Source organism: Cydia amplana, chromosome 19, assembly GCF_948474715.1.
Source record: "Cydia amplana chromosome 19, ilCydAmpl1.1, whole genome shotgun sequence".
In the NCBI taxonomy this organism is placed as follows: domain Eukaryota; kingdom Metazoa; phylum Arthropoda; class Insecta; order Lepidoptera; family Tortricidae; genus Cydia; species Cydia amplana.
This window is the reverse complement of record NC_086087.1, coordinates 8,604,913-8,629,093: the sequence shown is the minus strand read 5'-3', so window position 1 is coordinate 8,629,093 and position 24,181 is coordinate 8,604,913. Positions and strand designations below refer to the sequence as shown.

Below are 24,181 nucleotides of genomic sequence, written 5' to 3'. Positions count from 1 at the left end.
AGGGTAGTCTAGCTCGTGACTAAGACCAGCAGTTTCAAAGGGAATTGATATTTAAAACATTAAAAGGACAGAATGTCAATTTTAGAACAATAAATGAGGAATAAACAAGTGTTCATTCATTCTAATTCCATTTAGAAAATTTTAAGGCTTACAAATCTTACAATGTTACTTTTACTTGGGACAATAACGTTACTAGGGTCTTTAATCATTTCAAAATGCCAGCAAGACATGTTAATACGATCGCAAGGGGTCTTCCAGTTTAAAGATCCCTCAAATTCGACATCCCAAACGAGACCTCGAGGAGCCATGATGGACCTGGCTATGAGGGCTCTTTCGCCTGTAAGACGACCAACTACGACGTCTGTTGATTTCTTTGGATTTCTGAGAGATGCATATCCGTTGCCTGGCGGTAAGTAAGCGTCAATTCGCCTCTTTAAAGAATTTGCTCATACATTTATAACAGGATCATAAAGTCCGCCTAAGCTAACTTTACACCGACGTTGACAGAACAATGTTTATCAGTGTCTCAAGTGGCATTAAAAACGTCATATTTTCACCGAAATACGACGTTTATGATGATATTTCCACACTTTGACTGAGCAATTGTAACGCAGAGTAAGCTTGTTCCGACCGAAGCAATTTTTGACTATATATCAATGCTTTAGGAAACTGGTAACCACTGTTTACTAAGCAGATAATGAAATAATATTTGTGCATGAAATATGAGGCAGATATTTTCCTCTAAAACGGTCACGGTCATGAAATGGCATCGTGAAAATCCAGTTCCATACGTTGCATCATAAAACCGGAGTGACAATAATGCGGTTTACAAAATTACGCACGCTCAATTGGTATTGAGAGTGCGTATGTCCCACAACCGTAATTTGCATAACACCGTAAACGTTGTATACATAATGTAATTCAGATAAAAATGCAATGGATAAAGTTCGACTAACTCTCGTATCGTTATAATCGTCTCAAGAAAACTGATCTAAATTTTTTTACATTCGACAAAAAGTAACTCTATTTAAAAATAAAATAATTTGTCGAAATACAGATATACTCTGAGTAGTAGGCAGAAAATTTCAAGGGTTTATGAGAGCAATATAGTTCAAACAAGCCAAGGGTGTTTTTAGATATTGATAATCTTACATTAATTACTTCAGGTCAAACGGACGCGTGGGCAGAGTACGATTACGTGATAGTAGGTGCGGGCTCGGCAGGCAGCGCTGTAGCCTCACGATTGACGGAGCAGCGTGACGTCACAGTCCTGGTGCTGGAGGCGGGCAGAGCTGAAAACATCCTTACCGACGTGCCAGCGCTCGCGCCGTACTTTCAACGGACGGAGTACGCGTGGCAGTACAGGACGGAGCCGCAGCCGGGCGTGTGTTTAGGTACCTCTAGTTTAAAGCAACAACTTATCTTCACAACCTTGATTTCGTTTAGATATCAGCAATAAGCCAAAGCGCGCTCGCACTTTAAACGAAAGATGATGGTGCACGCCAACGCCAGGGTGAAGTTATGGGTCGAATTCTTATATGTTATTCTTATATAATTGTTTCAACAGCATTTTTAATATGTTCCCCAGGTATGGAAGGCCGCCGTTGCCTTTGGCCCAGGGGCCGCGCTGTTGGCGGTACCAGCGTGATCAATTACATGCTCTACACAAGAGGTCGGCCCGAGGACTGGGACAGGATAGCTCGGGACGGGAATTACGGCTGGTTCGTATTGGTGGTTACATGTTCATGTTTTATTCCAGAGTCTTGCCGCCATAAACAATATCAGCCAGGACATATTATAAAATTCATTGTTTTCTAGGTCATACGAGGACGTGCTGTCATATTTCATGAAACTAGAAAGGTCAAATCTCATAGAAAACAATGAAAATCCATATAAAGGTCACAGTGGAAAAGTTTCTATTGAAAATCCACCGTTGAGGTACGTACGTATAGATGCACATATGACCGAAATTGCCGAAAAATTCGTATTGCTTTTCTAACATCGAAAATGAAAGTGCTGAAATCATGTTTAAAGTAAATACAAAGACACAAAATACGTAAATGTTATCACAATGAGATAAATTCTTAGGTAAGTTAAGTGTGCTGCGTTTAGTACAACCGCCTAATGAGGTTAGCATCGAGTATAAAAAAACTACTTAGATTACTTTTTAGATGATTTAAGTTGCAATTATTTATTCTCTATTTTTAGAACCCGTTTGATACAAGCTTTTTTGGCTGCTGGTAGACTTCTGGGCGATAAAACAGTCGACTACAACGACCCTGACAAAGTGGGCCTGGGATACGCGCAGACCACAACATCCAAGGGTCATCGCCACAGCGCTGCTAAAGCGTACCTACACCCCCACAAAAACCGAAAAAATTTGCACATTTTGCCAGAAACCAGAGCTACAAAAGTGGTTATCGATAAAGCTACCAAAACCGCAACCGGTGTAGAATACGTACGAAATGGCATGAGATACATGGTAAAAGCAAGGAGGGAGGTTATTTTATCAGCGGGGCCCATAGAATCGCCTAAACTTCTCATGTTATCAGGAATAGGCCCGGAGAACCACTTGAAAAAGTTTAACATAACCGTACTTCAAAATTTAAGCGTTGGCAGGACTTTGTATGATCATATTTCATTTGACGGGATAGTGTTTACGTTAAATACGTCGAACATCAGTTTAATAGAATCTAGAGAGGCTAATCTACCAAATATAATAAGATGGATTAATTATGGCGATGGTCCGCTTGCTTCTCCTGGTGGAGTCGAAGGACTTGGTTATATTAAAACGGACGTGCCGCATGAGGATGATGTTTATGTAGACCTCGAGTTGCTATCCATCGGAGGTTCAATCGGTTCCGACGGAGGTGGAGCCATCCGGCAAGGAATGAGGATAAGAGACGATGTATTCAATCCAGCCTACGGGCCCATCGTCAATAGAGAAACCTGGAGCGCCTTCCCGATGCTCTTATATCCAAAATCCAGAGGCTACTTAGAATTAAGGGATAAGAATCCGTTAAGCCCACCGAAAATTGTTAATAATTACCTAACACATCCGAGAGATGTAGCGACAATGCTTGCCGGAATACGATATGTAATCAAAATGGGTGACTTGACGCCGTTTAAAAAATACGGATCAGCATTATTCCAGCCGAATTTTCCGGAATGTAGAAATCGAACATTTAATAGAGATGACTTCTGGGAATGTGCGCTACGACAGCTCACGCAGACGGAGCACCACCAAATAGCAACGTGCAAGATGGGCCCAGTCTCCGACCCAGACGCCGTAGTAGACAATGAAATGAAGGTGTATGGAATAGAAAGACTACGGGTCATCGACAGCAGTATAATTCCTAGACATATAGCTGCACACACTAATGGACCGGCCATGATGATCGGCGAAAAAGGCGCGGACCTGCTTAAACAAGCTTGGAAATGGAAAACTGAGAATTATCAACAAAGTGTGCCACAGAATAAGGATAATGAGTTCTATTTAATATGAACAGCAGCTAGTGTAATATATTATGCAAATACTGTAAATGATTAGAAAACTAAAGTTGCTAGATGTGTTTTAGTAATATCCCAAACTATCACAAAAATAAATCTAGTAAAAAATATACCAAACCTAATTCACAAACCTTGAACTTAGTATGACCACAGAGTACCTATCTAATACAAGTGGATTCATAAAAGTGGCACATGAATTGTACTAATCTGTTAATATTTACTTAAATATTTTGAGCCAGAAAAATCAATCTATGTATCTGACGTCGAAGTCACTGTAAGAACTATGTTATGGAAATAAAACTAACTGTACAGTTTCCCATTGTATTTTATATAGATTTTTGTACCTAAATTAACAATAGAGAATTATGAAAATAATTTGCATAAAAAAAACAATGTAGTCGAAATCGTCCACTCAAAAGCCCGCATTATATTAGCGACTCATCTTTTTCATACATAATTTTCTAGGGCTATGACTCACAATATTGACCTAATATGACAACTGTTACGGTATTTGCGACAAGACAATCACAATACACGTCTTCGTCACAAATTTTCATTTACCCGCCTATTCTTATACAACCTAAGAAAATAATTAAAATCATTGGTTAATGAGTAGTTGAGTACACATGAGTGGCTCGACCATGAAATTCAGATTTGCCGAATAACTAACAAATAGTTGTGAATGTCTACACATCGATGATAAAATAATGACAAAAACCTGCAGTTCTGTATCGATATATACGTATACCTATCGCTATGTGGCCAAACGGTGAGGGCATTGAACGGCAAAAAGATTCGCGTCGCTGAACCAACAGGTTTCTGAACCCCTTTATCAATGAGAGTGGATTAAAAAAACCCGGCCAAGTGCGAGTCGGACTCGCGCACGGAGGGTTCCGCACCATCGACAAAAAATAGAGCAAATAATCGTGTTTGTTGTATGGGAGCCCCCATTAAATATTTATTTTATTTTATTTTTAGTATTTGTTGTTATAGCGGCAACAGAGAATAGAGATAGGACAAGGACTTTCAAGGACCAAATGGATAAAGAAATTGAAAAAAGAATAGCGTCCGGCTGGAGCAAATACTGGTCACTCAAAGAACTTATGAAAAGCAACCTAGGTATACGGATAAAAAGCAAAACCTTCAACACATGTGTCCTTCCATGTCTAACCTATGGCTGCGAAACTTGGTCTCTTACTAAAAAACAACGAGATAAACTTGCGAAGTGCCAGAGAGCGATGGAGAGGAGCAAGCTCGGTATAAAATTACAGGATAGAAACCGCAACTCTGACATAAGAACCAGAACAAAAGTAACAGACATCCTCACCCACATAGACATGCAAAAATGGAGATGGGCAGGCCACACTATAAGATGCAAGACAGAGAAGTGGAGCCAAAGAATTCTCATGTGGCGCCCCACAGATGGGTCAAGATCGAAAGGAACTCAATTAACACGATGGGAAGACGAAATTATACTCACAGTGGGACCACTCTGGACAAGGGTGGCAAGAGAGAGGAAATACTGGAAGGAGTTGGAGGAGGCCTTTGCCGACAGGCACACTGAACTAAGAGACTTCATATAAATATTCAAAACTAAAATTACTACCAAAATCAACAAATATGTTCAGAATAAAGGGCTATATAAATAAATAAAATTTGTTGTTATAGCGGCAACAGAGAATAGAGATACATCATTTGTGAAAATTTCAACTGTCTAGCTATCGCGGTTCATGAGATACAGCCTGGTGACGGACGGACGGACAGACAGCGAAGTCTTAGTAATAGGGTCCCGTTTTTTACCCTTTGGGTACGGAACCCTAAAAAAGAGGACAAAGGATTCCAAAAGAGTCAAAGAAAAATATTTTGCAAAAGATTTTAGTCTCAAAATTTTACTGATACTACCATTTTGTAGGTATTTATTTTAAAGCAATAATATATAACCTAAATATAACTATTTAGAGATCTAGACAAATGGATTTTGATTAATGTTTTTCCAATAGTTTAGACTGTTTAGAGGATTATATTTATATCAAATATCTCTAGATGATACTATTTGCGTATCAAAACAATAATCCGGTCTTCGCGGTAACAAACAACTAGATGCAAAGTCATAGGTGGATGCGCTGTGTGAGTGATAACAACGATAAATATAGTATAGGAAGTTACTACTATATAATATAACTAATTAAGGCTTCGAAATTAATTTGAGATACGTAGTGTACTTGACACCATGGACATCCATACTTTTCAAATCTTTAAATTGATCATTAAAAATGTTACTAAACATCATAAAATATATTAAAACGAGCTATTAATATACAATCTCGCCTAACACAATTAATATGTATACGCAAAAAGTAGCAAATCAAACACGCTGGAGCTTAACCAGATCCCTCGATCAACGACATCCCACAACAACCGTACATCTAATCAAAAAACAGTCGCAGCTTAGAACCCACGGCAGAAGCATGGCTGCTTTGAATTTGAAACACATCATTCTATTATACGCACTTTTTATCACATCGACTAATAGTGACGATATTGAAGAGACTTTATTTAATGAAGATTACGCAGTTCCAAAACCCTGTGATGAACCGTATTGCTATACAAGGGAAAAGAGGGTGGCAGATTATCCTGAAAGGATCAGGAGTAGGGTGGTAGAAGCGATGCTGAACACCAGTATGTTTCCCCTCAATCCAGCAGAACCAGACATTTTCGGTATTTTAAGGGACCAGTATGAACTTCCAAAAGGTAAGCAATTTTTTCTACGAATTTATTTAGTTGTAAATAACACTTCAAATAAATTATTTGAGTGGTTTTTAGGGTTCCGTAGCCAAATAGCAAAAAACGGAACCCTTATGGATTCGTCAGTCTGTCTGTCCGTCCGTATGTCACAGCCACTTTTTTCCGAAACTATAAAAACTATACTGTTGAAACTTGGTAAGTAGATGTATTCTGTGAACCGCACAAAAATAGAAAAAAAACGATAAAGTTTGGGGGTTCCCCATACTTAGAACTGAAACTCAAAAATGTTTCTTTCATCAAACCCATACGTGTGGGTTATCTATGGATAGGTATAGGTCTTCAAAAATGATATTGAGGTTTCTAATATCATTTTTTTCTAAACTGAATAGTTTGAGCGAGAGACACTTCCAAAGTAGTAAAATGTGTCCCCCCCCCCTGTAACTTCTAAAATAAGAGAATGATAAAACTAAAAAAGCGGCCAAGTGCGAATCGGACTCGCCCATGAAGGGTTCCGTATTTAGGCGATTTATGACGTATAAAAAAAAACTACTTAATAGATCTCGTTCAAACCAATTTTCGGTGGAAGTTTACATGGTAATGTACATCATATATTTTTTTTAGTTTTATCATTCTCTTATTTTAGAAGTTACAGGGGGGGGGGACACACATTTTACCACTTTGGAAGTGTCTCTCGCGCAAACTATTCAGTTTAGAAAAAAAATGATATTAGAAACCTCAATATCATTTTTGAAGACCTATCCATAGATACCCCACACGTATGAGTTTGATGAAAAAAAAATTTTTGAGTTTCAGTTCGAAGTATGGGGAACCCCAAAAATTTATTGTTTTTTTTCTATTTTTGTATGAAAATCTTAATGCGGTTCACAGAATACATCTACTTACCAAGTTTCAACAGTATAGTTCTTATAGTTTCGGAGAAAAGTGGCTGTGACATACGGACGGACAGACAGACGGACAGACGGACAGACAGACAGACAGACAGACATGACGAATCTATAAGGGTTCCGTTTTTTGCCATTTGGTTACGGAACCCTAAAAAATATATGATGTACCTTACCATGCAAACTTCCACCGAAAATTGGTTTGAACGAGATCTAGTGTTTTTTTTTAATACGTCATAAATCCCTTAAATACAGAACCCTTCATGGGCGAGTCCGACTCGCACTTGGCCGCTTTTTTATTTGGAGCTATAATGGCGCACTAAAACCTGTGAGTTGTCATAGTAGCACACTTCTGCGTTAGTTTTTCAATGACACAAAATAAAAATAAAACAACCGGACTCCACTGTAACGCTAAGGTGCCTTTGGGTAAATCCTACCTAAGAATTTCTAGATGAGTTCATACAATCACTCATCTCGTTGATTTAAATACTCAACGGGCATATGATGGACGCGGTAATCGCCTATTTAGGATAATGCGTCCATATCTCTTTCTACGAAACAGTGTAACAAAGTGACGTGTGTCACTCGTAATCGAGTTTCATATCGATTACCGCATTAATAATAATAAATAATAAATTTAATAGTATTTTATGCAACCGTTGTTTAAGAGGGGTCAAAAAAGGCGAGTGGCGTGAGTAACAATTTGAGGCGAAGCCGAAAATTGTTAATAAAGACGCCACGAGTATTTTTTGACTCAGTTAAACAACGTTGCATACAATACTTTTTCTACGACCAAGCACTTACTTTGAAATGCAATGAAATAATAATAATGGATGATGATGATTGTTTAATTTCCTAATATGATAGGTTGTTCAGTGCGTGGGATTCTTAAGGGGAACGAAAATTTTATTATTTTTGCGCTACGACGCACGGTTTAGGAGATACAACATTATAAAGTTTTTTTTTTGTTTTTCTTTTTATTTCTTTTTTGTTTTTTTTTTACATATTAATTAGGGGTTTCTTACAGAGGAATGAACATTTTATTATTTTTGCGCTACGACGCACGATTTAGGAGATACAACCCATAAACATATTTCTTTCTTTTTTTTAATTTTTTTTTAGTTTTTTGTGTTTATTAAATATTACTTACGGGTTCCAAAGGGGAACGAAAATTTGATTATTATTGCGCTACGACGCACGGTTTAGGAGTACAGCCCTATAAAGATGAAAACTGATGATGATGATGATGATTAACCAAAACATGTCTATGGTTCAGTCATCTGTCAGAAATGACAATTAAAATTAGGTTGGCAACAATGTATTCCATACAATATTTTTTAAGTGGTGATTACACGAAGTATCGTAAAAGTGCCAAAAAGATACTGCGTGTATGCACAAATACTTTTTTGGGGAATAGACTAAAGACTTGTCTTGACAACTATAAGAGAGGGGTTTAAAGGTGTGTGCACGACCCTTTAAATGACAAATAAAAGTACGGGAGTAGAAAAAAAAATTAATGCGAATTATAACTAAGTATTTAAGACTTAATTTTAAAACCTAGGAATATTAGATGCCTTATTTTAATTCCTCGTTTTTTCGAAATTTTATTAGATTTTCTGTATAATCAAATTAATAAATGAATATCCCCATGTACATTATATAAGGCATCATGACAGCGTATTACTGCATTATATGTCCAATATCTGGGAGACCGAGCTTTGCTCGGAAAACATACAAAAACTCAAAAATGCGCGTTTTCCCAGAGATAAGACCTAGTTATATCGATTTTTCGCCCCCGATAACCCCCATATAGTAAATTTCATCGAAATCGTAGAGCCGTTTCCGAGATCCCCGAAATATATATATAAATTAAAAAATATATATATATATATATATATATATATATAATACTACCATTTTGTAGGTATTTATTTTAAAGCAATAATATATAACCTAAATATAACTATTTAGAGATCTAGACAAATGGATTTTGATTAATGTTTTTCCAATAGTTTAGACTGTTTAGAGGATTATATTTATATCAAATATCTCTAGATGATACTATTTGCGTATCAAAACAATAATCCGGTCTTCGCGGTAACAAACAACTAGATGCAAAGTCATAGGTGGATGCGCTGTGTGAGTGATAACAACGATAAATATAGTATAGGAAGTTACTACTATATAATATAACTAATTAAGGCTTCGAAATTAATTTGAGATACGTAGTGTACTTGACACCATGGACATCCATACTTTTCAAATCTTTAAATTGATCATTAAAAATGTTACTAAACATCATAAAATATATTAAAACGAGCTATTAATATACAATCTCGCCTAACACAATTAATATGTATACGCAAAAAGTAGCAAATCAAACACGCTGGAGCTTAACCAGATCCCTCGATCAACGACATCCCACAACAACCGTACATCTAATCAAAAAACAGTCGCAGCTTAGAACCCACGGCAGAAGCATGGCTGCTTTGAATTTGAAACACATCATTCTATTATACGCACTTTTTATCACATCGACTAATAGTGACGATATTGAAGAGACTTTATTTAATGAAGATTACGCAGTTCCAAAACCCTGTGATGAACCGTATTGCTATACAAGGGAAAAGAGGGTGGCAGATTATCCTGAAAGGATCAGGAGTAGGGTGGTAGAAGCGATGCTGAACACCAGTATGTTTCCCCTCAATCCAGCAGAACCAGACATTTTCGGTATTTTAAGGGACCAGTATGAACTTCCAAAAGGTAAGCAATTTTTTCTACGAATTTATTTAGTTGTAAATAACACTTCAAATAAATTATTTGAGTGGTTTTTAGGGTTCCGTAGCCAAATAGCAAAAAACGGAACCCTTATGGATTCGTCAGTCTGTCTGTCCGTCCGTATGTCACAGCCACTTTTTTCCGAAACTATAAAAACTATACTGTTGAAACTTGGTAAGTAGATGTATTCTGTGAACCGCACAAAAATAGAAAAAAAACGATAAAGTTTGGGGGTTCCCCATACTTAGAACTGAAACTCAAAAATGTTTCTTTCATCAAACCCATACGTGTGGGTTATCTATGGATAGGTATAGGTCTTCAAAAATGATATTGAGGTTTCTAATATCATTTTTTTCTAAACTGAATAGTTTGAGCGAGAGACACTTCCAAAGTAGTAAAATGTGTCCCCCCCCCCTGTAACTTCTAAAATAAGAGAATGATAAAACTAAAAAAGCGGCCAAGTGCGAATCGGACTCGCCCATGAAGGGTTCCGTATTTAGGCGATTTATGACGTATAAAAAAAAACTACTTAATAGATCTCGTTCAAACCAATTTTCGGTGGAAGTTTACATGGTAATGTACATCATATATTTTTTTTAGTTTTATCATTCTCTTATTTTAGAAGTTACAGGGGGGGGGGGGACACATTTTACCACTTTGGAAGTGTCTCTCGCGCAAACTATTCAGTTTAGAAAAAAAATGATATTAGAAACCTCAATATCATTTTTGAAGACCTATCCATAGATACCCCACACGTATGAGTTTGATGAAAAAAAAATTTTTGAGTTTCAGTTCGAAGTATGGGGAACCCCAAAAATTTATTGTTTTTTTTCTATTTTTGTATGAAAATCTTAATGCGGTTCACAGAATACATCTACTTACCAAGTTTCAACAGTATAGTTCTTATAGTTTCGGAGAAAAGTGGCTGTGACATACGGACGGACAGACAGACGGACAGACGGACAGACAGACAGACAGACAGACATGACGAATCTATAAGGGTTCCGTTTTTTGCCATTTGGTTACGGAACCCTAAAAAATATATGATGTACCTTACCATGCAAACTTCCACCGAAAATTGGTTTGAACGAGATCTAGTGTTTTTTTTTAATACGTCATAAATCCCTTAAATACAGAACCCTTCATGGGCGAGTCCGACTCGCACTTGGCCGCTTTTTTATTTGGAGCTATAATGGCGCACTAAAACCTGTGAGTTGTCATAGTAGCACACTTCTGCGTTAGTTTTTCAATGACACAAAATAAAAATAAAACAACCGGACTCCACTGTAACGCTAAGGTGCCTTTGGGTAAATCCTACCTAAGAATTTCTAGATGAGTTCATACAATCACTCATCTCGTTGATTTAAATACTCAACGGGCATATGATGGACGCGGTAATCGCCTATTTAGGATAATGCGTCCATATCTCTTTCTACGAAACAGTGTAACAAAGTGACGTGTGTCACTCGTAATCGAGTTTCATATCGATTACCGCATTAATAATAATAAATAATAAATTTAATAGTATTTTATGCAACCGTTGTCTAAGAGGGGTCAAAAAAGGCGAGTGGCGTGAGTAACAATTTGAGGCGAAGCCGAAAATTGTTAATAAAGACGCCACGAGTATTTTTTGACTCAGTTAAACAACGTTGCATACAATACTTTTTCTACGACCAAGCACTTACTTTGAAATGCAATGAAATAATAATAATGGATGATGATGATTGTTTAATTTCCTAATATGATAGGTTGTTCAGTGCGTGGGATTCTTAAGGGGAACGAAAATTTTATTATTTTTGCGCTACGACGCACGGTTTAGGAGATACAACATTATAAAGTTTTTTTTTTGTTTTTCTTTTTATTTCTTTTTTGTTTTTTTTTACATATTAATTAGGGGTTTCTTACAGAGGAATGAACATTTTATTATTTTTGCGCTACGACGCACGATTTAGGAGATACAACCCATAAACATATTTCTTTCTTTTTTTTAATTTTTTTTTAGTTTTTTGTGTTTTTTAAATATTACTTACGGGTTCCAAAGGGGAACGAAAATTTGATTATTATTGCGCTACGACGCACGGTTTAGGAGTACAGCCCTATAAAGATGAAAACTGATGATGATGATGATGATTAACCAAAACATGTCTATGGTTCAGTCATCTGTCAGAAATGACAATTAAAATTAGGTTGGCAACAATGTATTCCATACAATATTTTTTAAGTGGTGATTACACGAAGTATCGTAAAAGTGCCAAAAAGATACTGCGTGTATGCACAAATACTTTTTTGGGGAATAGACTAAAGACTTGTCTTGACAACTATAAGAGAGGGGTTTAAAGGTGTGTGCACGACCCTTTAAATGACAAATAAAAGTACGGGAGTAGAAAAAAAAATTAATGCGAATTATAACTAAGTATTTAAGACTTAATTTTAAAACCTAGGAATATTAGATGCCTTATTTTAATTCCTCGTTTTTTCGAAATTTTATTAGATTTTCTGTATAATCAAATTAATAAATGAATATCCCCATGTACATTATATAAGGCATCATGACAGCGTATTACTGCATTATATGTCCAATATCTGGGAGACCGAGCTTTGCTCGGAAAACATACAAAAACTCAAAAATGCGCGTTTTCCCAGAGATAAGACCTAGTTATATCGATTTTTCGCCCCCGATAACCCCCATATAGTAAATTTCATCGAAATCGTAGAGCCGTTTCCGAGATCCCCGAAATATATATATAAATTAAAAAAAAAAAAATATATATATATATATATATATATATATAAATTAACAAGAATTGCTCGTTTAAAGGTATTAGATAGATAGATTAGATACATATTTTCGGTGATTTAAGTGTTAATTTAGAAGACCTTCGTTTGAGTCACCGACCCCTGGACGGAAATACTAGTTGTTTGTTACATTGTTATTGTTGAACTTTTTTTTTATGATAGGTACCACGTTTTTTTAGCATTAGAAAAAGACTACACGATTTTGACGTGTCTCTTTATTGAAAAAAAAAACTCGTTACAGTTGCCATCCAATCCATACCAGGAATCTTTTTAGGGTTCCGTAAGTACCCAAAGGGTAATAAAAACGGGACCCTATTACTAAGACTCCGCTGTCCGTCCGTCTGTCTGTCACAAGGCTGTATCGCATAAACCGTGATAGCTAGACAATTGAACTTTTCACAGATGATTTCTGTTGCCGCTATACCTAACAAGAAATACTAAACAGTACGGAACCTTCGGTGGGCAAGTCCGTCTCGCACTTGTCCGGTTTTTTTTGAACTTATGCTAGTCATATCCTTGTTATTAAATAAACTTCTACTCATTATTAACTGATTATCCTTGTTAATAAAATTAACCAGTTATCGAACTTGGTTAACTGGGTGGAACAAAGTGTCTAATTTACTTACCTAATCGGTCAAGCAGTCTTGAAGTCTGTAAAAACAAATATCTCGGCAAATTAGAACCTCCTTCGATATAATGAAGTTATTAAAACCGTCTAAAGTACAAGTAATACAAAACATAATACCTTTAAGTATACCTATCTAATTTTCCTCATTCGCCTTTCTTTTATTTTCCACGTCCCTGAAAGTTCAGGGTTTTTACGGGAAAATTATTAGCAACTATTTTCACTTGGCTTCTAATCATTCATTCAATATCGTATTACGATTTGGTAAGTACTTAACATTCGCAGGTTAATGCTAAGTAATATATGCAACAATGACTAGTTTTCTATCCTACGATTTTGAGTCTCGTATACTTAGTTTTATCTTGAAGTATTTTTCTAGTGCTAGAATATTCAAAGCCAGTATTTCAGATTCTAGTGCACAGTTACGCACTAGACACTAGAGGCGCACTCGCACTAGACGCGCACAGCCGTACAGTCATGTCATGAATTTCACTATACACAACACTCGTTCGTTAACCTTTTGGACGCCAATGACCGATATATCCGCACCGTAGGTTCAACGCCAAAGACCGATTAATCGGTCACAGACCACAGAGCAACATAGACTTACGTGCATATGCATAAAGTTCAATTTCAGTCTTGACACTTCGGTGACGTGGCGTCAGCGTGACAGCTTTTGTGTTTGACACGGCGTCGAAAAGGATAACCCAATCACGTGGTTCGCATTCGGGCGTGAGTACCTGTCATAGTCATAGTCGCCACGACCAAACTATAACTTCTACACGAGTATAGGACAACTGAAAATAACCTATATATACTCGTTCAAGCAAATCTTGTCAGTAGAAAAAGGCGGCAGATTTGAAAAATCGCGGGTTAGCAACACTACGTTTGAATTATTCGAAAATCGCGTGTCATTTATATCTTATCTGTGGAACTGTTTTGTTTACATTTCATCGATGTTCGATGTACATTGCTGCTTTTTGTTAGTTTCCTAGGGATACCATACTTCTGTTTGCTTTACATTGCTACTGACATATCCGGCTTGACAGACTATACTTGTCACATTGCGCTATAAATATCAGAAAATAATCCGTGATTCGGTAATTACAGGGTTCAAAGGACCACTAGCAGAGTACGACTTCATCATCATAGGCGCAGGTTCCGCAGGCAGCGTGCTGGCGTCTCGGCTGAGCGAGGGGCGGCGAGCATCCGTGCTGCTTATAGAAGCCGGGAGAGGCGAGAGCCTGATGACGGACACGCCTGTACTGGCGCCGCTGTTCCAGCAGACCGACTATGTGTGGCCATATCTGATGGAACACCAGCCTGGAGTTTGTATGGGTAAGTAAGTAGGTACTGACTGATCTTGTAGCTAATTTATGGCGTGTTACTTATAAAAGCCGGGAGAGGCGAGAGCCTAATGACGGACACGCCTGTACTGGCGCCGCTGTTCCAGTAGACCGACAACGTGTGGCCGTATCTGATGGAACACCAGCCTGGAGTTTGTATGGGTAGGTAGTGACTGATCTTATGCCTAATATATGCAATGATTGTCTGATGGATGACCGACTTGCCTCCTGCAGCAGAGCGATATGCTGTTTTCGTTTCTACAGACTCGCTGTATGACGATGGCGCCGTCTATGGACACATATAGTTATCTGACAGTTGTCGTTTGTAAACATTACGATTACGATTATGAATATGTTATCCCTAGTTCATTTTTTTCCACGGCATACGTTATGGTGGCTTATAGCGGTAGTATTCTACTCAATTGTATGGGCGCGGGCTCGGCTCACGACTGCTCAGAGCAATAATTATTCATAGGCGTATATAATATATGGTCAAGTCTAGTGTGTGAGAAAGAGAACACAACGACGTGATTCTTGGTCTTTGGCTGTCAAAAGCAAGAATTCTGTACGTAGTAGGTACTGTAGGCGACGGAACCTACCAACCTTTGTGCTGCGCGCGTGCTGGCAGCCTGACTGATACGGATGCCACGGCCAGCGCGCGTCTTTTGTTTATATGTATAGTTTTTTCTCTGTCAATGAGCGACAAATGTTTCTTTTGCACATCTGTTGTAATTTTATGTGTAAATAGCTCGTTATTTGTATGTATATTGTGTTTTTCCGTGTCATTGTGTATATAGATTGTATTATATACTGTACAGCCAAGTTTTACGTGTTTTTCATTCACCATCGGCGGCCCGACAGCGTACAGGTACTATTATCTAAATATTCTGCTTATAATTTCCTTACCCAATATTCGTTCCTACTGGAATTAATAAGAACGAATCCAAAAATACATACAATAGGTTATGGAGCCCAGACACACTTTGGTTGTCTTGTCTTCAAAGGCATTGAAACATTTAAAACAAACCTAGGTAAACCACGAAGAACAAACGATAGCGCGTTCTATTCTACAGACAGAGACATCTTCCGGAGAGTTAGTTAACTAATATAAACTTTATTAAATATAATTCTAAATTGAAAATTAAGCATGCCATTTAGTTTTCTTAAATACAAACTAAAAATATAAAAAATAAATACTTACTAACCGTCCCGGGCTGTCCCTGACGCAAAGGTGCCCATTCTAAATTAGTTTAAATTACAATACAAACATTATAGTGCGGTGTGATATCTGCTAAGAACACTTAATAGGATTGAGGCAGGTTTTATATGATAATTTAAATCAAGCTCTAGACTAGACTTCACATAGGCAATTTATTGAAGGCCAATGGCAATGTCAGATAACTTTGACATTACGTCTCCGCCAACATAATAATCGACCTCGGAGCACATAGGCTGTACTGTGACATAGGCGAGCCGTGCGCCGAGACGAATCAGCGTAATCCTACATAATCAAAGCTCAATTTCCCTAGGATAGCGGTGCCGTCATACAACGTGTTACAACTATTAATCTTTAGAATTCTGGTTCGCTCAGTGTTCGTCTCGTCGTCCCTCGAGTAGTGGTTAGAATTGGAAATATTGGAATAACATAATATAAAAAATATAATATTTACTTAACTATTCACTCTCTCGATTCCAGGATTCGTCGGAGGCAGATGCTTCTGGCCGCGAGGAAAAGCCGTTGGCGGTACCAGCGTCGTCAACTACATGATCTACACCAGAGGACTCAAGGTCGATTGGGACAGAATCGCGGCCGATGGCAACTATGGCTGGTAAAGGGACCTACCTACAGATTACCAGCTCACCAGACGATATCAGGCTGTCAGTTAAGCGCAAAAGGTGACAGTTCCGAACAAGTGACAGGGTGATTTCGTCCGGCGAACTGGTAATCTGTGGGCCCCTTAAGGTTAACATTGGGCCATTCTTCCGGTGTTGCTTTTGTATACAATTGACGATAATTTAGAACGATAGCTAATAGTAAAGAAAAGCAGTAGGCGGTACCAGCGTCGTCTATAAAACAATCGCGCAATGCTAAGAATCGCCCTCTACTATTGTTTTTATAGCATATTTATTTTTAGACATTTACAATCTATTAACTAGTACTCGATCGTAACTCTAGACTAGAGGGAATAGAAAAAAAACTATCTGACATGGAACTCAATAATTTATTTATTTATTTCAAAGTCAGTCAAGTAGGTAAGTTCATCCGATATCCTACACGACTTTAGTTCAAGTAATCCATATGGCTTTCTATTTCTAGTTCCTTTCTCAAGCACAAACGCTTTTAATTCATTGCTGATAGCATTTTATTTTAGTCAAGTGTTACAATCTCAACGACATCTGTTGTGTCGGGAATCGGGATGAGTTCGTACCTAATATTACCTAAACACCTAAACCTACACTGGCGTTGTAAACAATGTACCTGGAGTCCTGGACGCCCTGGATCCGATTAAGAATCAATGTAAAATTTTAACGAGATGTAAATAAGTTTTTGGCAAAAATTTCATTTTTGGTACAAGTTTTTATCGCTGACTGTACTTTTCTTACGACAGACAACTAATACTCATCGAGATAATTCTAAAAACCCCTAACACAATTAGGTTGCGTTGTTTCATCACAGAGTTCCTATGGCCACCTCCTGTCTCCATCATCAGATCAGTTCGAAAGTACCATATTGTATTGTCATCAGAACTACATACAGCTGCCAATTTTTACTTAGTTACATTTTTATTTAAAATATTATAGTTTATTCAGAGACCATACTTTTATATCCGCAACGCAGGCTTCGTCAGGTAAACACAAACTTACAATCAGCTACAGGCATCGTCACAAAAAACTACAGCGATAAAATCCGCAACAGGCTTCGTCAACTCACTCTAAAAATACACATTAATAACAAAAAAAAAAAAAAGAAAAAAAAAAAAACCTACAAATAAAATACACCCTCCAACTCACCGCCAGCAGGCAGTGTACCCAGCAGGCTGGCCGCATTTCCCCGTTGAATAGCTATACTAATTCTCTGGGCAAAATACTGGCCTGCCCTCTGGTCACCCGAGGCATCGACCAAACGCGACGCCAAATCCTTAAATAAGCGCCGGGCGCTGGGCCCCCACGACCCTAACGTTTCGACCCCAAAAGGCTCAAATATGTAGCCACTGCCGAGAGTGCTGTACTTGCGCCGTTTGTTATCCTCGGCCGTCGTGGCCGCATGACCAGCACCAGAGCTAGTGCCCGGTAAGTGGGACACGGCAAAAGTGTCTACACACGTTGCATCCCAAACCAGAGGCCTCCCCATACTCCAGGGCACCAGCGTCATACCGTCGGGTCTCTTGCCGTCATCCCTCGTTAAACCAACAGGCTCCAGAATAGCAGGTACCTTTACGCTGACAAGAGCCCTTCGGATGACATCGTTCAAGCTAGCGTGACGAGGAATCCGACCAGCACTCCTGCTACAAGAGAGGCCATGATGACCCAAGCTGTCAACCATGGAGCCACATTGGCAGCGATGCGGGACATTAGTCACTGCCCCTACTCGCAAACTAGCAACCAGACGAAAAGTGACGTTATCAAGGAGTGTACCTATCGACGGAGAAGGTAAGGCTAGTAACCACTGACCAGACTCCCATTCCGCAGCAGCAAGAAGACGAGCACGCTCCGCCAAGCCAGTTGACGTATCAACAAGATTATTCCGTACTAGTTGACAGAGCGGCTCGTCCCACTGCCTCTGCGAGCAAAGGTTGGTAGGTTGGTTTTTATTTAGTTACATACAGGTCGACGTAATAAAAGTTATCGCTGACTGTACTTTTCTTACGACAGACAACTAATACTCATCGAGACAATTCTAAAACCCCTAACAGAATTAGGTTGCGTTGTTTCATCACAGAGTTCCTATGGCCACCTCCTGTCTCCATCATCAGATCAGTTCGACAGTACCATATTATTGTATTGTCATCAGAACTACATACAGCTGCCAATTTTCATGACGCTACGATCCTTGGAAGATGGTTAAATTAGTTACCTTAGATTCCATTACATAGTTACATACAGGTCGACCTAATAAAAGTTATCCCTGACTGTACTTTTCTTACGACAGACAACTAATACTCATCGAGACAATTCTAAAAGCCCTAACACAATTAGGTTGCGTTGTTTCAACACAGAGTTCCTATGGCCACCTCCTGTCTCCATCATCAGATCAGTTCGACAAGACCATATTATTGTATTGTCATCAGAACTACATACAGCTGCCAATTTTCATGTCGCTACGATCCTTGGAAGATGGTTAAATTAGTTAGCTTAGATTCCATTACATAGTTACATACAGGTCGACCTAATAAAAGCTTGTTAAAATGCTATGAATAGTGCAATTAGTGGAGCCTTTACTAATCTAAACCCCATTTTTTGATCCGCTAGAACAGCATCACATTAACTAACCATTGGTAAACCTTATCTCACAGCAATAAGGCTCACCAATGGCCAGTGAACTCGATCGATGATGCCTAATAAACAAAGCCTCTATTGTGCGTTAAAGTGCATATTCAGATATTTTTGAGCACTCTGGCCGCTCCGATATACGAGGGGTATTCAAAATATTCTCGGTAAGAGAATGAAAACAAACAAGTACGAAAAGTTTGATATTTTTATTTTTCAATATACTCCCCCCCTATGTTCATACACTTAAAAGATCGATCAATTATTTTTTTTAATCCCTCGTAAAAATATTTTTTATCTTTCGTGTAAAAATGCTCCTCCACTGCCGCCTTCAATGCTTCATCGTCAGAAAATTTATTTCCACGCAGATCCTTTTTAAGATTGGGGAGCAAAAAGAAGTCGCTGAGGGCTAAGTCCGGACTATACGGTGGGTGAGTAACAGTTTTAAACCCACATTCAACAATAGCTGCCTTGGCAATATGAGCAGTATGGACGGGGGCGTTGTCATGCAGAAGCAGAATACCTTTGGTTAACTTTCCTCGCCTCTTTTCTTTAATTACATCCTTTAATTGACGTAGAATGTTAGCGTAGTACTGTCCTGTGATATTTACACCTTTTTCTTTATAATCGATTAGTAATACTCCTTCACAATCCCAAAATATCGTGGCCATGACCTTGCCAGCTGAAGGGATGACCTTGAACTTCTTGGGATGAGCTGAACCCTTAATGTGCCACTGCATGGACTCTTGTTTACTCTCTGGGTCATAATGATGAACCCAGGTTTCATCTCCAGTAACTATTCTTTGCAGCACCTCATCAGGATTTTCACCACACAGGTCAATAAAATCGGAACAACAAGCTACACGCATGTCTTTTTGAAGCCGAGTCAGCATTCGCGGAACCCATCTTGCACTTACTTTTGACATATTAAGATGGTCATGTATAATATCATGTACGGTACCAATAGAGAGATTGGTTACTTGTGCTATAGATTTTACCTTCACTCGACCATCTTCCAATATAAGTTTTTCCACTTTATCAATATTTTCTTGTGAAGTAGCTACTACAGGCCGGCCAGGTCTAGGGTCATCTTCAATACTCTCCCTTCCGCGTTTAAACTCGCTTGACCACTTTTGAATGGTAGATAAAGAAGGAGCAGACTCACGGTAAACACAATCCATTTCCTCTTTTATGGTTTTTTGATTTTTACCCTGTTTTGTCAAGAATTTTATCACGCATCGATGTTCTAATTTAGTTAACATTGTCAATTCGCACATGATGTTCATGTTTGTTCAGCAATTGCAGAAAAACAAAAGACCATCTCGGTTCGAATTATACTTTTTTTTAATGTCAATGAATAAACCTTAGCGGCCAGTAACGAAAGAAATTTTAGAAGAGGTCGTAAGATATCAATACCGAGAATATTTTGAACGCCCCTCGTATCTGATGGCTCGAGTTGGCGGTGGCGCCTACGCTATTCATATTAATCGTATCTCATATCTCATGTTTATTTACAGCAATATGATGAGTTTTATGTTTAATTTGCTGCTTGATGTAGATAAGGTATCAGTATTTGATAGATGACGCATCTAAGAAACATGTGGACTTGTGAAATACATACGTGCATTGTTTTCGACTAACTTTTCTACACATCGTTATCCAGTATCGGTGATGGTATTCTATGAACCTAGGTCATTACGTTACTATCGTTCAATATGTTTGTAGCCTTTGTTTTGGCAAAGACCTTATAATTATTTATAAGAGATAAGCATTTCTGTAGGAAGAAAAAGATGCATTAATAAGTAAACAAATGAATGTTCAAATTCCCTCTTCCTTTAACCAAATTTAACTAAATGTATAAAATATGAAAGAAATTAACGCTGTGCGATAAGATTTATTATTATGATGATACAGCTTCATCTAATCTAATACCTTTAAACGAGCAATTCTTGTTTATTTATTTATTTATTTATTTATATATATATATATATTTCGGGGATCTCGAAAACGGCTCTAACGATTTCGATGAAATTTGCTATACGGGGGTTTTTGGGGGCGAAAAATCGATCTAGCTTAGGTCTTATCTCTGGGAAAACGCGCATTTTCGAGTTTTTATATGTTTTCCGAGCGAAGCTCGGTCACCCAGATATTTATCATTTAACAGGCCAAATTTAGTACCGGCTAACGATAACTTGTAAAACATATAATATAAAACATGTTTTATGATGTGTACAATTTTCAGGTCATATGACGACGTTTTGCCGTACTACATGAAGTCAGAAAGGGCCAACCTAAAGGGGCTGAAGGATTCGCCCTGGCATGGGAAGAATGGCGAGTTATCGGTAGAGGACATACCATTTAGGTACGTGTACCTAAATACTGTTTAAGTATACGGTAATAAATCTAAACGGTAAACTGATCTGTTTCAAATCGTAAAAGTTATCGCCGCTGTTATCGTACTTAGGTTTACTTTGTCAGCTTCCATAAACGATAAGTCTATAACAGACAAATCAGACAATGCAGTTCTTGGCGATTTAGTCGCGACTAAAACGCCATTTTCAATTCCAATTACAGTTTACAAGTTAAGGGTATTAAGGGACAGATAATCAAGTAAGGTGCATTCACTTCCGTAACAAATAAAATCTGCGAATCTATAATTCTATATCCCAGTCCTAAGATCAAGGACAAAGATATGTACTCTAAGAACAAATTAAATTACTTTCTATGAAAACATTTTAATTTGTGATATAAGATATTGTATATTTTGTAAATATACTGCATCGATAACTTTTGACATTGTACCGACTATCAAACTTCAAGGTATCACACGACGTGTGTAAAACAGGCGTTTTATTTGGGTGTAGGTATTGTTGTTCCCAAAAACTTTAGTAATGGGCACGATAATTTAACTTACTTCTGAATAATCCTACGTCTATTTTACAGGTCAAAATTGTCTAAAGCATTTTTGGATGCTGCCAAACTGTTGGGCAATCGACGAACCGATTACAACAGTCCTGACGGATTCGGGTTCAGCTATATCCAGGCAACGATATCCCGTGGACGCCGGCACAGCAGCGCCAAGGCCTTCCTGCACGACCACAAAAAAAGAAAAAACCTGCACATCCTAACTAGCAGTCGAGCCACCAAAGTATTAATAGATCCCACAACAAAAACTGCAATCGGCGTTCAGTTCATTCGCAATGGCCAAATGTATGAAATACGCGCTAAAAAGGAAGTCATCTTATCAGCCGGACCGATCGAGTCACCACATCTACTAATGATTTCCGGCATCGGACCCAGGCAGAATCTGGAATCAGTAGGAATACCCGTCATACAAAATCTTCCAGTAGGACAGACTTTATACGATCACATTTCCTTCCCAGCGCTAGCTTTTAAGCTGAATTCAACTAGACTGACTTTAGTAGAAAGAAAAATTGCTACACTTGAAAATACGTTTCAATATATGCAATACGGCGATGGTCCTTTTTCCTCCTTAGCTGGAGTGGAAACCCTTGGATATATTAGAACCAATGTTTCTGACGAGCCCGCTGACATTCCAGATATTGAACTGATCGGTTCCTGTGCCTCTTTAGCGTCTGATGAGGGCAACGTGGTGGCTAAAGGTATCCGCTTAGCAGACTGGCTGTATAATTCAGTTTACAAACAAATTGAAGACGTCGAGAGCTTCACTGTGCTATTGATGCTTCTGCATCCTAAATCTAAAGGCAATATGCTATTGGGGTCAAGGAATCCCTTTGACGATGCGAAACTGTATGGCAATTACTTGACGCATCAGCAAGACGTAGATACGATGGTGGCAGCGATAAGATACATTCAGAAGATGGTCGATACGCCGTTTTTCCAGAAATATGGTGCAACGTTGCACAGTAAGAAATTTCCGAATTGTAGACAGCATGAATTTAACAGTGATAGTTACTGGGAGTGTGCGGTGAGGACGGTGACTGCTACTCTTCACCATCAGATTTCTACGTGTCGGATGGGGCCATCTTCGGATCTTGAGGCAGTGGTGGACCCAGAGCTGAAAGTGTACGGTGTGGACAGGTTGCGTGTGGTGGACAGCAGCGTTATCCCGAGGACTATAGCGGCCCACACAAACGCTCCCGCCATCATGATTGGTGAAAAGGCGGCAGATATGATCAAAAATACGTGGAGATTAAAATATTAGGCCGCTGACGACATGTTTTATTGGACTCTATTGTTTCAAAGACGTTATATGACTTATATGTACATAACTACATATGTACCTATATTAGATCCTATTATATCTTTGATGCCTAAATTCAACCCATAACAGGCCAATATGCATAAGGCCTGGTTTTATATCGCAGATACCTACTAAAATGGTAGTTTAAGTAACTTATAAATTATAATACGCCTGAATAAAATGAGGTAGCAAAGTAGTAAGTCACTGTCGCAGCCACACAACACAGGTAAAAGCGGATTTTTCTAGGCAATCTCTCGGTTGGAAGTTCGGAAGCGATTTACCAGAGAAGCCTGCCTCTCCCTAACTTTTCAGTACTTCCTAATCTTTATTAGTACCAATTGTACCACCCTAAGTTAGCGTAAATGTGCCAATGTGTGTGTGTTGGGTAGTGTAATACGCTTTTTAAAGCTAACCAAACAACGAGTACTAACTAATAGAAAGCAACATATTCCTTATGGCTCCACTACACGATGGGCCAGCGCCGGCCACTCCAAGGGACGCATTTATGCGTTAGAAGGAGCAAGTGATATTGCTATCTCATTCTACCGCATGGCTGCGGCGTGCTTAGAATGTAAATGTGGGTAAAAAAAAAAGGTGATTAAAGTATGAATGAGTAGAATAAGAGTAGATATGAGCGCCGCGCCGGCGCGCCGCCGCCGCCGACTAAATTTTCGCGCCGCCGCCGCCGACGCTGCGCTATCGGCGTGACATCGGCGTGACCTTGGTAGTTACTACTACTTTCAGAGGTTTCAGAATCAGATAATAT

At 38.5% G+C, this 24,181-nt stretch overlaps 3 protein-coding genes across 4 annotated transcripts in view; 2 read left to right on the top strand and 1 right to left on the bottom strand.

Moving 5' to 3' along the window:
- LOC134656893 (flotillin-2) overlaps positions 1-24,181 on the bottom strand; it is a 384,591-nt gene that overhangs the window by 357,174 nt on the left and 3,236 nt on the right. The gene's annotated exons all lie outside the window — the stretch shown is intronic.
- LOC134657073 (glucose dehydrogenase [FAD, quinone]-like) lies at positions 159-3,505 on the top strand. Its single transcript, XM_063512625.1, has 5 exons — positions 159-409; positions 1,167-1,394; positions 1,589-1,721; positions 1,819-1,938; positions 2,209-3,505. The coding sequence occupies exons 1-5, from the start codon at positions 163-165 to the stop codon at positions 3,503-3,505; spliced, it is 2,025 nt and encodes a 674-aa protein (XP_063368695.1). The 5' UTR covers positions 159-162.
- On the top strand, positions 9,522-23,384 carry LOC134657323 (glucose dehydrogenase [FAD, quinone]-like). Its single transcript, XM_063512897.1, has 5 exons — positions 9,522-9,920; positions 14,467-14,694; positions 16,399-16,531; positions 21,433-21,552; positions 22,134-23,384. The coding sequence occupies exons 1-5, from the start codon at positions 9,638-9,640 to the stop codon at positions 23,374-23,376; spliced, it is 2,007 nt and encodes a 668-aa protein (XP_063368967.1). The 5' UTR covers positions 9,522-9,637; the 3' UTR covers positions 23,377-23,384.